The sequence below is a fragment of the Gymnodraco acuticeps genome, unplaced genomic scaffold, assembly GCF_902827175.1.
Source record: "Gymnodraco acuticeps unplaced genomic scaffold, fGymAcu1.1, whole genome shotgun sequence".
Classification (NCBI taxonomy): domain Eukaryota; kingdom Metazoa; phylum Chordata; class Actinopteri; order Perciformes; family Bathydraconidae; genus Gymnodraco; species Gymnodraco acuticeps.
In genome coordinates, this window is record NW_022992130.1 from 989,263 (window position 1) to 1,002,257 (window position 12,995).

A 12,995-nucleotide genomic window follows, 5' to 3' on the forward strand; every position below is an offset into this window, starting at 1 on the left:
TGGAGGGTTCATAGAGAGAAAAATAAATAAAACGTGGCCACGTTTTACTTTCTCGTGCGCACGCTTTAGTAACTCGTGCGCACGAATTACTAAAGCGTGCGCACGAGTTAATAAAGCGTGGCCTCGTTTTGTGTGTGTGTGTGCGTGTGCTGTTCGTGGTAATTTGAAAACAAATGCCGGTGGTGTCGGATACACACACACACACACACATAATGCGCCCCGGTGACAGGACATCTCCTTCATAAAGCGAGGGGGAATACTCAGTTCGATGTGTGTATAGGTGTGTGTGGTTAAACGTAGCAGCCTCGATCTCTATTCAGCGGTTCTAGTGAAGTAAACAGTAAAAGGCACAGCTCTTTGCAGCTGGTGCTGCTCTTCTCAGATTCTGCTGAGTTACACGTTACTGCCTCCAGTGCCCTGTACGACGAAGCCAGTTCAACAGACCCTGGACCTGGATATGTTCGATTTACCCGGCTTAAAGGCCCTGTCACACTGTCCCGAAATTGACACCCGATGGACACACGAATATGGAATTGTGAATTTCGCACGAAGATGGCCCCGAACCACACACGAAGGCAACATTTACATTACATGTAAGACATACAACTGCAATGAAAGTACCAAAAACAATTATGTTACAGTACTATGGTACTGTACTGATATCTTCAGACTTTGTTCTTTACTTTATCCGTCGTTATATGTAGAAAATATTACGTTTTCTCCGTAATGTTGTTTCCATAACAACAACAACTTCCTGTCAACTGTCCTTCAAAATAATATATTATATCCTTTTTAGTTTCACAGAACACAAATTGGGTTATTTACATAATATATTTACATGATTTTGTTGTGCAATAAAACAACCCGATGGACACACGATAAAGGAAATGTTCAAATTCGGCTGTGATCGTAGCAACATCGGACCATTCGTGAGTGCATCTTAAGCCATCGTATGACCGCCGGTGGAGTTTCTCAGGCTCCGGCAGCAACTTCGTGAGCGGTGGCAAAATCTTTGGCATGCCAAAAAATGGCCGAAGGACCTTGCGAAGGTTCATTTTCGTGTTGAATTCGTGTGTCAATTGTGCCCTTCGTAAGGCCATCGTGAGGGCATCTTGTTATCATCGGTGCCATCGGGCATTCGGCCCGATCAGAGTGAGGGTGAATGCACCGATGATAACACGAAGATGACACGATTTGACAAGATGCCCTCACGAGTGCCTTACGAAGTTGCCGCTCACGAAGTTGCTGCCGGAGCCTGAGAAACTCCACCGGCGGTCATACGATGGCTTAGATGCCCTCACGAATGGCCCGATGTTGCTACGATCACAGCCGAATTTGAAAATTTCCTTTATCGTGTGTCCATCGGGTGTCAATTTCGGGACAGTGTGACAGGGGCTTAACTGACCCTAACAAACGCGATGTCGATAAGCGGTCCTACGAAGCTGGTTATCAACTCAGTAAATCAACCAGGGTTTCTCTGTCCGGCTGAGAGCGCGCTCACGTGAAAGGGACGGGGTTAGCAACATTTGACCAATCACAAACATGGAGACGCGTGCTGACAGCGCAGCGTCATACTTCATGAATGAATAGTGTAAATAGCAAATCCTGCTTCGTAGTACAGGCCACTGGTGCCGCAGAGATTTCATAAAGTGAAGGAGGTTTTCCTTCTATAAAACAGCTGTGGGCAGCAGATACTGTGAGTCACGGACAGGAATCCCTCAATTGAAATAAAACGAGGCCACGCTTTATTAACTCGTGCGCACGCTTTAGTAACTCGTGCGCACGAGTTACTAAAGCGTGCGCACGAGAAAGTAAAACGTGGCCACGTTTTATTTATTTTTCTCTCTATGAACCCTCCAGGGCTCCGTAGCTATTCAACTTTGTTTCAATGAATAAGAATCAGATATGCCTGGTTTAAAAAAAGTTTAGGCTACTGTATCCAAAGGTCGAAAACAAAAGTTCTCCTAATTCATAAATAACTATTAATCCACCCGAGCAGTGAAAAAGTACATCACTGTTCTCCAAGCCAAGGTCCAGCCACAGATGTCCTCACAGATGTGCTACCCAGTCCATCCTCCCTGCTTATGTGCTGCACCTGGACCGTGGGGGCCTCATATCAAGACATCGATATAATCAAAGGCTTTTCCTCCTCTCGTTTGGTCAGCAGATTTGAGATCATGAAGGATGAGAAGAAACAAAACTGAGCTCAAACAGCTCCAGGTTGACGCTGAACATCCACTCAAATATAGCCGACAAGTGAACGTAAAAGTACTGGTCCTGGGCAAACAAAACAGTATCTGAAGGGTTAATAATGTGTACTACTGCATATAGATGAAATTGTTTACAGTGTACCATAAAGATGCTGACAGAATTAGGTGTGCTTTTCACTGTTTTCTTCCTAACAAAAACTGTAGATAATGTTGCACGCCTCTCTTGGTTGATGCAAAGAAAAGATGATATTCATTGTGAAATGATTTTGCTAATAATGTATCTTTATTATCTGTAATTCCAGGATGTATATTACCTTCTTTTCAAGTAAAGGTTAAGTGCTTTGCATTAAAACCCGAAAGCATGTTGTCTTGTTTAGTGGGCATTAAAAATACGTACACTTGTGAGTTACTGTATGTCTAGCAGCCTGTTATAACTTTGGCACAAATATTGCATTAAAGTAGGAGCCCATCACTACAGAAACGGGAGAAAATACATGTCAGTAAGTTACCTATAAATGTATCTTTAAAGGTACATTACATTGAGGAATCCTTACTCTAGTTTTCACGTAAAAAAGATTCACCCACCACGCCTAAAACTAGTACATTCTTCTGGAACGGTAACCTGGTGAGGATTTTAACGTCATTGTTTTCAGAACACACTGACAGATCTATTATTCGGCTGCCCCTTAGTCATGCAGTCAAACAGGATTTAGTGACGCCACAGGGACTGAAAATACCTGAACGGGTTGTTTTTTATCTCACTCCGCCCTAGTACCACACTTCAAGGTACAATCAGCAGAGTAACAGGACTTGAGAGTGTACACAGTGGTCATGATTTAATAAAGTGTCAAAGCTATATACAAGTGCTTAAGGAATATAATTGGAAGCTGACATCAGTGACATTTTCAGTAAATCTGATCCTTATCAGTGTAACTAATGAGGAATTGTTCATGTTAAAATAGTATAACAAGTCATTGCACAATACAACTGATAAACGTATAAGGATTCTTAGAGTGTAACATATCAAAGTTCATTGTTCTGTTGGCAGAGCATCAACATGATAAAAGGAATTTATCATGTTTTGTTCATTTGCTATTCAACTTTGTTTCAATAAATAAGGAATAAGAATCAGATATGCCTGGTTTAAAAAAAGTTTAGGCTACTGTATCCAAAGGTCGAAAACAAAAGTTCTCCTAATTCATAAATAACTATTAATCCACCCGAGCAGTGAAAAAGTTCATCACTGTTCTCCAAGCCAAGGTCCAGCCACAGATGTCTTCACAGATGTGCTACCCAGTCCATCCTCCCTGCTTATGTGCTGCACCTGGACCGTGGGGGCCTCATATCAAGACATCGATATAATCAAAGGCTTTTCCTCCTCTCGTTTGGTCAGCAGATTTGAGATCATGAAGGATGAGAAGAAACAAAACTCCACAGCAAAGCTGAGCTCAAACAGCTCCAGGTTGACGCTGAGCATCCACTCAAATATAGCCGACAAGTGAACGTAAAAGTACTGGTCCTGGGCAAACAAAACAGTATCTGAAGGGTTTCAAGTTAAGGATGCAACGCAGTCAGTCCCTTAAAAACCTGTCATTGTAAAGAGCTCCTGAGATCAGTTCATGAGCATTGGCAAAATCCCTAAACACTCCATTACAGTAAGAGAGAAAATAAAGATGTATCAATACACAAAATACAAGAAGCCAGCTGTTTTCACCCTGTAGGCTAGTGTGTATATAATAATAATACTAGGGCCGGGACTTTAACGCGTTAATTAAGATTAATTAATTACACAAAAATTAACGCGTTAAAAAAATTAACGCATTTTAATCGCACTTATTTTTGCACGGCGGAACGTTTCTCACTGGATGTGGATGAGTTTCAGGCGTACCGATTATACTGGAGCACCAACTAACGTTCATGACTTCAGACAACAACAAACCACAGTGAACAACAGTGGGAAATGTTGTTTTAAAAAACGGACGGATGGAAGCGTCGATAAGAGCACGGTTGTGTGCAAATTATGTAAAAAGGAATTCGCATATCACCGCAGCACATCAAGCCTCAAGTATCACCTCAATGCAAAACATATAGCAGCTAGCGTGGACGTTAGCCTCTTTTATCGCGTTCACACCAAAAAGAGCTGGTACTAAAATTAGTTAATGAGAACCTTTTTACCCCCAAGGAAATCTAGAGAGCTAGAGAGCAGGGACTTTCGTACGGCTCTCTTGTGAGAAAAGAGCTATATGTCTGATTGGCTGGGCGGATTGCAAACCACGCCCCGTAAAACTCCCAAAAAGTTTTGTGAAGCCGCCATTTTATTATCCTCGCATTAGCATTATTAGCATTAGCCCAGCGCAGAAACGCAGAGAGACTAACTTATGGCAACACAAAATAAAACATGGGAGCGGTGGAGACGAGGAGGTGTCGGCGTTCTGGCGATTTACTCGGAAGGCTTCAGTAGAAGCTGCTGGGACTCCCAGCAGCTTCTACTGAAGCCAGTCCCCAACTCCGGGGACTTCCGGCCGGGGACTTTGGGCGGCAGTATACGCCGTGAAGTGGTTTGCCCAACCCAAAGCAGAAGAAGAAGTGACGTCAGCGGCTTCATTTGCCTAATCCTCCCCCAGGTTCAAAGAGTTCTCATGAACCTTTGTGGGAAAAGTACTGCGGTGTGAATGCGCCTAATGGTATACTAAAATCCATGTGAAAAAAATTGCTTCTCACTGTTCTCAGGTCAAATATTTATATGTGATTAAAAATGCGATTAATTTCGATTAATTAATTACAAAGCCTCTAATTAATTAAATTAATTTTTTTAATCGAGTCCCGGCCCTAAATAATACATTACATTTATAAAGTGCTTTTCCTGGTGCTCAAAGCGCTTATATTAAACTTTCACTTGGAGGTCTAATCCCCAAACATAGAGGTGTAACCAGCTATTGTAAGCTTTAAAATCAAAATGTAACTGCTCTTGTTGTAGTCAGAGACGGTTGTAGCCTGTCCCACTTTATAAACACTTCAGCAGCAGACCGGATCCAGATATGGCACAGGGGAATAGTGTACTGCAGAGCAGCTGGACTATCTAATGGACACGTCACTGCTAGAGTCAATTGCTGGAATATCATGCCTAAAGCTTCACTAAATTAATGTTTACCATGTTTACTTTCATCTAACCTGCTTTACCAGCTCACTGCACACCTATCATCCTATTGGTGCAAAATTGCCCTCAAATAGAAGAATTGTGAAGAATACCTACCACACAAAAGACAAGTTAACATAGCTCCAACATTTATGAAAGGATACAGCAGATGGTAACGATGGTTTGAACCACAGTGGAGACGATGCGGAGCGGATAGAGAGCCCTCTCATATCCTGTCAGCACACACTTGCCGGTCAGTGAGGTGAGCAACACAGTGGAGAAGCAGATACACATGAAACTGATGGCAGCTCCGAAGTAGTGAGGCAGTGCCAGGTCACCCGGCTGTGGAGCACAGAGAGGAGTTTCCAGAGTCAACAGATACATAGAGTAAAGAGATTAGATATAAATCAGGGCAGAGATCAATGTAAACATTGATACATGCATGGATGAGCGTACATAAAATCTGTACTAATGAACTACTCACTTCAAACAGACCCATCTTAGGTGTTAAACTGTTGCGGTGTACCAACTTGTTGTAAACGTGGCTTGTGCTCTTAATCACTACAGCTGACATTGAACAAATAGTTACCCACCTTTGTTTGCTGTTTCAACACAGGTGCAAATGGAAGCTTTATTGTCAGCATTATATGATGTAGTAAAATGTGTCTCACAGAAACTTACAGTATGATAGCAATTTAAAGCTGCTATTTAAACATCTTCAAACATTTAACAGGAAGTGAAGTACTTACATTACAGTTTCCAGCTGTGAATGCCCCCAAGGCTGCCACCACACCAAAGACCAGCGCAAACTTGCTCAGCATGGAATGACATCTGTGTCTCTCCATAATATGAGCATGGTGGAATATACAGAAGAGCAGGACTAAAGAAGAGAGATCACAGATGTTAGAACACATATCAGGAATAGCATAAATAATGTGTAAGGCAGGTAAACTCACACAGAAAGGATCCTGCGTTGATCGTGGCTGTGAAGAGTGAGTTTTCTGGTGATTTAGTTCCACTTGAGCTAGAATACCAAAATAACGTTGTTATATGTAATAATGTAATGTTAATTGTTTCACTAGTCCATTCAAAACATTTTATTTTCCCAACACAATTAGGATTTTCTTTAATATATAAAAATGCAAGAAAAAGCTTCACATATTATGATGGTTTGAAAATGCAAAACTATAGCTATACCGAGTATGATAAAAATGATAACGGCATGAGAAAAGGAATGTGCTAAAATTGGATTTGTAAAAGGTAAAACAGTGCATTTCTAAATGTTTATGTGGGCTCAATATGCTTTAACATATCCATTTTAATAGCAGATTGTGCATATGCAAACCAAAATCTGTTGCACGCAAAAAATTACATTTATTCTGCACATTAATTATTCTATTCTCACCTTATAGTGGGAACCAAGCAACATCCAGTGGTATGATTTGCTTTGCAATAGTTGTCACTCCCCCTGAAAACAAATGAATTAGCTTCTGAGGAATCTGCCACATTCAAATGCTGATGGTCAACTTTTTACAATACTGAGACACAACTCACCAGTCACTGAGAGAGCACACATGTGTGTTAGCTAACGCTAGGCCATATCTGGAAAGATAAAACAAAAGCAAAAACATATCAGTATGGTAAATATATATGACTTGAAATGTGGGCTCAATTACACTCTGATTTAATATAAAGGAACATTCAAACTACTGTATGGTAGATTTTGCATTACTGTGTAATACCAAATAAAAAAAGCATTATCTTCCAATGTTTTTGAATAAAAGTAGGACTTAAGTCATTCCTTTCCACTGAATCTGCTCATGAGGATTTCTGGGAAGGTAATATATATTTGCGAACTCTTTAAAACCTACCAACATGCAATAAACGACAATAGTTTAAAAAAAAGGATTACAGCCTCTAAGCTCCAATGATTTTGTTGTACGGCTCACCTTTTGATCACCACCAACATATTTGGTGTTCATTCAACCCTATCTTGTGGTTTTTCATCGAAAAATCATCATAAATGTATCTTGCATTAAACTAAAACAAGTTCTGACTCCACTCTCAAGAATGGACTACTGTAACATGGCAAGAAACTATACCAAATATCACTAAATGACAAGGCAGAATAAATAAGTATATTTCTTGAAATTCTGGTGTGAGCACACATATCAACAGACAAACAAGCCGTAGGACTTGTTTGATGACTGCTGTTTCATAATATGTTCAATAGTATTAGCTCTCGAGCTTTCTCATGCTGCTCTGACTTATCTCTTACATATACACTTTCAAAGTTGAAATTATATTCAAAGCATGTGAAACATATATCTGCCAGACATTACTTTATGCCATCTCACAACTTCCTGTTCTGTAATCAGTATTACTACTGGAACTTAATGTCCTAAAACAGGAATATACAGATGAAATACAAACTTTGATTATTATAAAGTGTCATTTTCAATAGTGCCAAACATGAAAAACAGTATCATGGAACCTTCCTAACACATTGTGGTTCTTGCTTCGTGATCAGCTTAAGGCTTTCATATGTAAATTATACAATGAACAGAAGTATATAACAGAATAAGAAATACTTGAAAAACAATTCACCAGAGCGTAAAGACAATTAAGGAAATGTGGATCTTTGGTTAACTTACACAGTCCATGTTCCAATGAAGGACACCAGGGAGAGGGATATTGGGAAGATAATCCAGAAAACCATGTCTTGGTGGTGAAGAAGGAAATAAACTAATTAAAAAAGGGATTCCTCAAGTCCAGTTGTCTTAAAAGCACTCAATGATAGACCTCTTCAGGAGTTCCTCATGAAGACAGCCTCATACCTACAGATCAAGATTAGTACTGGAACAAAAAAAGTCCTAATCCTATGATGTCAGTGTAGTTCAGGTTTTTCAAGCACACAATTGCCTTGCTGCACTCAGCGACAGTCTTCCACCATCCAGAAAGCCCTGCTTTTATGGGAGAGTCATTCTTTCTCTGCCACTCCTTTTGAGCACCACCTTTCCCTGTCAGAGGTAAACGTTGGGAAAAATGGGGCTGGCCTTCTTTGCGCAATCTCGTTGCTTGTTTAATTCAAAGAACTGCTCTATCTGAAGTCACTCTACAGTTTGTTATAGATGACTCTGGGTTTTATATATGCACTCTTCTATAGATGTGATAGTATGTGGGCATACAGACACACAATATAAGAGTTACTAGAACAAACTAATCTCAGAACTCTGAATGTTATTTTAGGAATGCTTTAAATTATCAAGTGACAGGCTTTGTTTTACCTGTTGTAAATGTTGTGGAATGTAAGTAGCCTGCATGTACTTTATATAGGCTAACTATCACTATCATTTGTACAAAAATAAAAAGGCTGTTCTCAGGCTCCTGTCAACAATGCTCATACAGTAGGGTTTAAAGAGAAAATCACAATTAGGAATCTCAGAATTAATTAGCATCAAACAATGCAGTACAAGTTTAAATATAGGACTAATTATGAATATATTAATATACATATATATATATATATTAATTATTAGTATATAAATATTACACTAATAGATTTATTATGCAGCAGATATGACCTTATTTTTTTACGAAAAATTATAATTATAAATATATAATAGTATTTTATCCCTTTTTTGTTATGTTAAATTGTCTGGTTTGTGCTCTTAATACCTTAATTGTTACACTAGGCAGGCAAGGCAAGTTTATTTATATATTCACTAGGGAAATGAAGAGTCAGATATCAGGATCTGGATTTTGTGCTGTCCTCATTTTCAAAACAAACAAAATGGCGGCGCATGTGAGATGGGGTCTTCTACGGTTGTTACGGGCAAGAAATACGGCTCATTTTAGGTTTGAACCTCTACACATCTGACATTTTATTTTCTACACACATTTTGTTTCGCTGATATGGAAAGTAGCAACACTTTCGTAAAGCATGGACGTGACATTCAGACGTGTGGTTGACATTAGCTAGCTTATTAGCTAACTATCAAACTGCGACACTAGATAGGGTTGAAACTCTTGTCCATATATTTACAGGTGAAGATATCAAATCGGCAGATTTAGTCATTTCTACTTCGTTTCGTCTTTGATTTTACGTTTACGTTTATCCATATCCCAAGGTTGTAAGTTAGCTGCTAACGATAGCTTGCTAGGGCTGTACACTTTAAATCAGTACAATGACAAAGCGTCTCCCTTTCAAACTGTGAAATAAAACAGCTAAGGAAACGGATGTTGCTTTCATCCATCAAACCCCGCTAATTGTGTACTGGTTCTCAAGAAGTGAAGACTTGTGTAGACTGACAGTTTTGGTCAAATGTTTTTACGTTTCAAGGTTTCCAGTGAAGACCCAAAGCTCGTACCTCTCTTTGAGCTCGACCCAGATCTTCAGAAAAGTTCAGCCTCAGCTCTGGACAGGAAGCACACACTTCTCAAGTGAGAAGCCAATGTTTGGACACCTTGAAACATTAACGTATTCTCTGCAGGTTGTTTCTTAAACATGACCAAATTAATACTGAAAAATATGTTTATAATATCTTTCAGCAAGACACCTGTCCATCCAGACTCAAGACACTCCAAACCCCAGAAGTTTGAAGTTTCTCCCTGGAAAACCTGTCCTAGGAAGTGGGACGCTTGACTTTCCGACTCCGAGCACAGCTGAATGTTCATCATTAGCCAGGTTGAGTGTCATGATTGTTGAACTTTGTTGTGTGTGTGTTGTTTCTGGTTTTACAATATAGAATTATTTAAGGAAATCACAATTCATAGAAGAAGTGTCATGTTTTTGAAATCATCAGATTCTGCACACTCATATAACACTGATGGATGTATGTCTACTCACGATGTCTGTTTGAAAAAAAGCTAAATTGTATTGATTTAATGGGTATTGATCTTCATAAGTTAAAGATATGCATTTTTTGTATGAGTAGGGGTTTCCTCTTATAAACAATTGTTTGATACTGAATATTGTCTTCATTTAGCAATACATGATTTTGTTGTAATTTGTTCGAAGTGACACAGTAGAATAATACATACAGCAGATGTGACGAATGCACCAGCTGACAGCATGGGAATAGCTTGTAAGATGTTTTGTTTGCTGATACATAAAGTATTTGACAACAACTTAAAAAGCAGTGCAATCATCAATGACACACTTGATAAAAGCCAATCCGAGCGGAAGTTGTTATCACTAAATGAACCAACATGAAGATAGACTCCATGCTGTCATTGGTATGTTTTCTTTTGTTGGAACAATAACATGATTAGATGTTTCTTTCAGGGAACTGTTTGAAATTGAAGGAGTAAAAAGTGTGTTCTTTGGCCCGGACTTCATCACAGTCACTAAAGTAAGTATCAAATGTACTCGTCATGCATTACCATGAAATCTGTGTGGTGATACAACACGTGAGATCTTTGTTTTCTTATCAGACAGATGAGGATGTGGCATGGACAGACATTAAGCGTCATGCTTCGGAGGCCATTGCTAACTTCTTTGAGAGTGGTGATCCAATAACAGTAGGAGCAGTACACCATGAAAGCAGTGAGTTTATAGTATTAGTGATCTTAGAGTTATATGTCCGCTTGTGTAAATATCTTCAAACTGTTCATTGTTTTCATTGTAGGTATTTCTGAAGATGATGATGAAATCGTATCCATGATAAAGGAGCTTCTTGACACCAGAATAAGGTACAAAACCTATAACTTTGAGATCCATTGAGGTTATAATTAGCAAAACTGAGAGTGTCCGGCACTGCTATCGACTTTACAACAGCAGTGGAACTACATGTCATCTGTCATGCACTGGACAGACTTATCCAATATTTCCTCTCGGATATTTTTGTACTCAACACTCATAACAATGATGCTGAGATAGCAGTCTTAATCTCTCTGTCCTATGTGTTTCCTATGTTCTGAACTAATTGATATGGTGTGTATTGCTCACAAGACCTACAGTGCAGGAGGATGGAGGCGATGTCATCTTTAAGGGGTTTGAGGACGGCACGGTCAAGCTGAAGCTGGTTGGTTCCTGCACAGGGTGTCCCAGTTCTACCGTTACCCTGAAGAACGGCATTCAGAACATGATGCAGTTTTATATCCCGGAAGTAGAAAATGTGGAGCAGGTGATTATTTGTATGGATTAGCAGACATTTGTGCAGGTTTTTGTGTGAGACTATGCCTCAATTATGTTTCATTATGAATTGGTTTCATACGTTTCTGTGAGGATTATTGTGAAGGAAATTGTGCTGTGTTCTCAATTCAATTTCATTTGTGGGCTCTTAAGGCTGAGCAATGTCACCAGACTGTACATTTTCAGTCTGTGGGTGCGTTTTTCCTCGTTACCTACTACTTTTCTAAGTTGAGTGTTTGTCATGATATGACTGTACATAATTTACCATCACATTTAACATGTCATCAATTATCTTTTTTGACCAGGTGGAAGATGAAGTTGATGAAATCAATGCAAAGGTTTTCTCAGAGCTGGAACGCAAATTACAAGAATAAAAACGTCTTGGACCGACTCCCTTATGCATCTCGTTGTAGGAAGAGTATATTCCACTGTGTAAATACACAGCATAATTCCCAGTAGGGCCATTCTATAATATGAATGGAAAGAGAAAATGATCCCCCTGCTATTTTGTGTGTATGCTATACTACTAGAGTTCATGTTCATATGTGTACATACTGTATGCCCCTGTTATCAAGATAGCAATTACAGGAAAATACCTGTATACAGAAAATACTTTGAGCAGGTCAAAATGTTCTAATGTGATTGCTGTAAATGTTGTGATGTATTTATTTCTTATAAATATTTTATATTTTGAAAGAATATTTTCATAGAATGGACGTATGTGAAAAGTGAAATGGTTATGCTCATGCAGAATGAAGGTTGGATACATATTTCCATTGTTGCTGCAATATAACAACAGAAAAATAACTGAACTATAAGTTAGTGTGCTGTGTAACTCCCTTTAAGACCTTTGTGCTATTTATGTGCTTTGGACTTCATTATTCCAATGTATCACTATCAAACAACAAAGTTCACATATTGAAAGCAAATAGTTGTTGTTGACTCCCTTTGTCTAGCTACTGTTATTTTCTCCCAGTGTCAATTCGTCCCACATAGAGAAAACACTAGAAATAACTAAAGCAAAGGCTACTGAATTGTCACAGTCTTTACACTTAACAATTATTAAATAACAGAATAATATTTCATATTAAATTGATAGCTATTGACAAATAAAAAAGTATTTACTACTTTATTGAATCTCTGCTGAGAGCACTGGTTCCCAACCTGTGGGTTTGCAAAAGCTTAATATGGTCATCATGAAACCTTGGTTTTAAGGTGTGTAATACAACTTTTTTTATTGGCTTATAATTTACAATACAATTTAATTTGAAGAAAACTAAATACAATTGTGGGCATGAGAACAACTGAACACAATCTGCTAAAAGGCTTGCCCTGCATTAGAAAAGTCAAAACAGAGGTAATAGAATAATTGCCAAACCATAGGGAGGGGAAAACACCGAATTATTAAACAAAAAATGACCAAAAAGCCAAGGACATAAACAATTCATAAATACAACAGGTAAACTGATCTCTGATACAATTATTGACAACAAATAATCTGCTTAAAAATCAT

The 12,995-nt window shown here is 38.8% G+C and overlaps 2 protein-coding genes across 3 annotated transcripts; one reads left to right on the forward strand and one right to left on the reverse strand.

Annotated features, from left to right (window-relative positions):
* Window positions 1-1,905: 1,905 nt before the first annotated feature.
* si:dkey-228d14.5 (uncharacterized protein LOC796266 homolog) lies at window positions 1,906-8,324 on the reverse strand. 2 transcript variants are annotated; one of them, XM_034203799.1, is made up of 8 exons: window positions 8,001-8,324; window positions 6,901-6,948; window positions 6,752-6,814; window positions 6,303-6,370; window positions 6,096-6,226; window positions 5,511-5,688; window positions 3,609-3,749; window positions 1,906-2,169 (listed from the first exon to the last, which is right to left on the reverse strand). In XM_034203799.1, the coding sequence occupies exons 1-8, from the start codon at window positions 8,063-8,065 to the stop codon at window positions 2,117-2,119; spliced, it is 747 nt and encodes a 248-aa protein (XP_034059690.1). In that variant the 5' UTR covers window positions 8,066-8,324; the 3' UTR covers window positions 1,906-2,116. The 2 variants fall into 2 exon arrangements, with proteins under 2 accessions (XP_034059690.1, XP_034059689.1); XM_034203798.1 differs by lacking the exon at window positions 1,906-2,169 and having other exon boundaries at window positions 2,474-3,749; window positions 8,001-8,323.
* A 751-nt stretch (window positions 8,325-9,075) lies between these two features.
* Window positions 9,076-12,411, forward strand: zgc:110319 (uncharacterized protein LOC796111 homolog). Its single transcript, XM_034203797.1, has 8 exons — window positions 9,076-9,204; window positions 9,689-9,789; window positions 9,898-10,033; window positions 10,634-10,700; window positions 10,783-10,894; window positions 10,977-11,040; window positions 11,300-11,474; window positions 11,788-12,411. The coding sequence occupies exons 1-8, from the start codon at window positions 9,080-9,082 to the stop codon at window positions 11,854-11,856; spliced, it is 849 nt and encodes a 282-aa protein (XP_034059688.1). The 5' UTR covers window positions 9,076-9,079; the 3' UTR covers window positions 11,857-12,411.
* Window positions 12,412-12,995: the final 584 nt, after the last annotated feature.

Excerpts from the sequence above, each read along its gene's own strand:
- si:dkey-228d14.5 (XM_034203799.1), bottom strand. The coding sequence starts at position 8,065 with ATGGTTTTCTGGATTATCTTCCCAATATCCCTCTCCCTGGTGTCCTTC. Across the intron at positions 6,371-6,751 it reads TGCTTGGTTCCCACTATAAG|CTCAAGTGGAACTAAATCAC; the intron begins GTGAGAATAGAA and ends TTGGTATTCTAG. Across the intron at positions 5,689-6,095 it reads TCACAGCTGGAAACTGTAAT|CCGGGTGACCTGGCACTGCC; the intron begins GTAAGTACTTCA and ends TGTGCTCCACAG.
- zgc:110319 (XM_034203797.1), top strand. The coding sequence starts at position 9,080 with ATGAAGAGTCAGATATCAGGATCTGGATTTTGTGCTGTCCTCATTTTC. Across the intron at positions 10,034-10,633 it reads GAATGTTCATCATTAGCCAG|GGAACTGTTTGAAATTGAAG; the intron begins GTTGAGTGTCAT and ends TGTTTCTTTCAG. Across the intron at positions 11,041-11,299 it reads CTTCTTGACACCAGAATAAG|ACCTACAGTGCAGGAGGATG; the intron begins GTACAAAACCTA and ends ATTGCTCACAAG.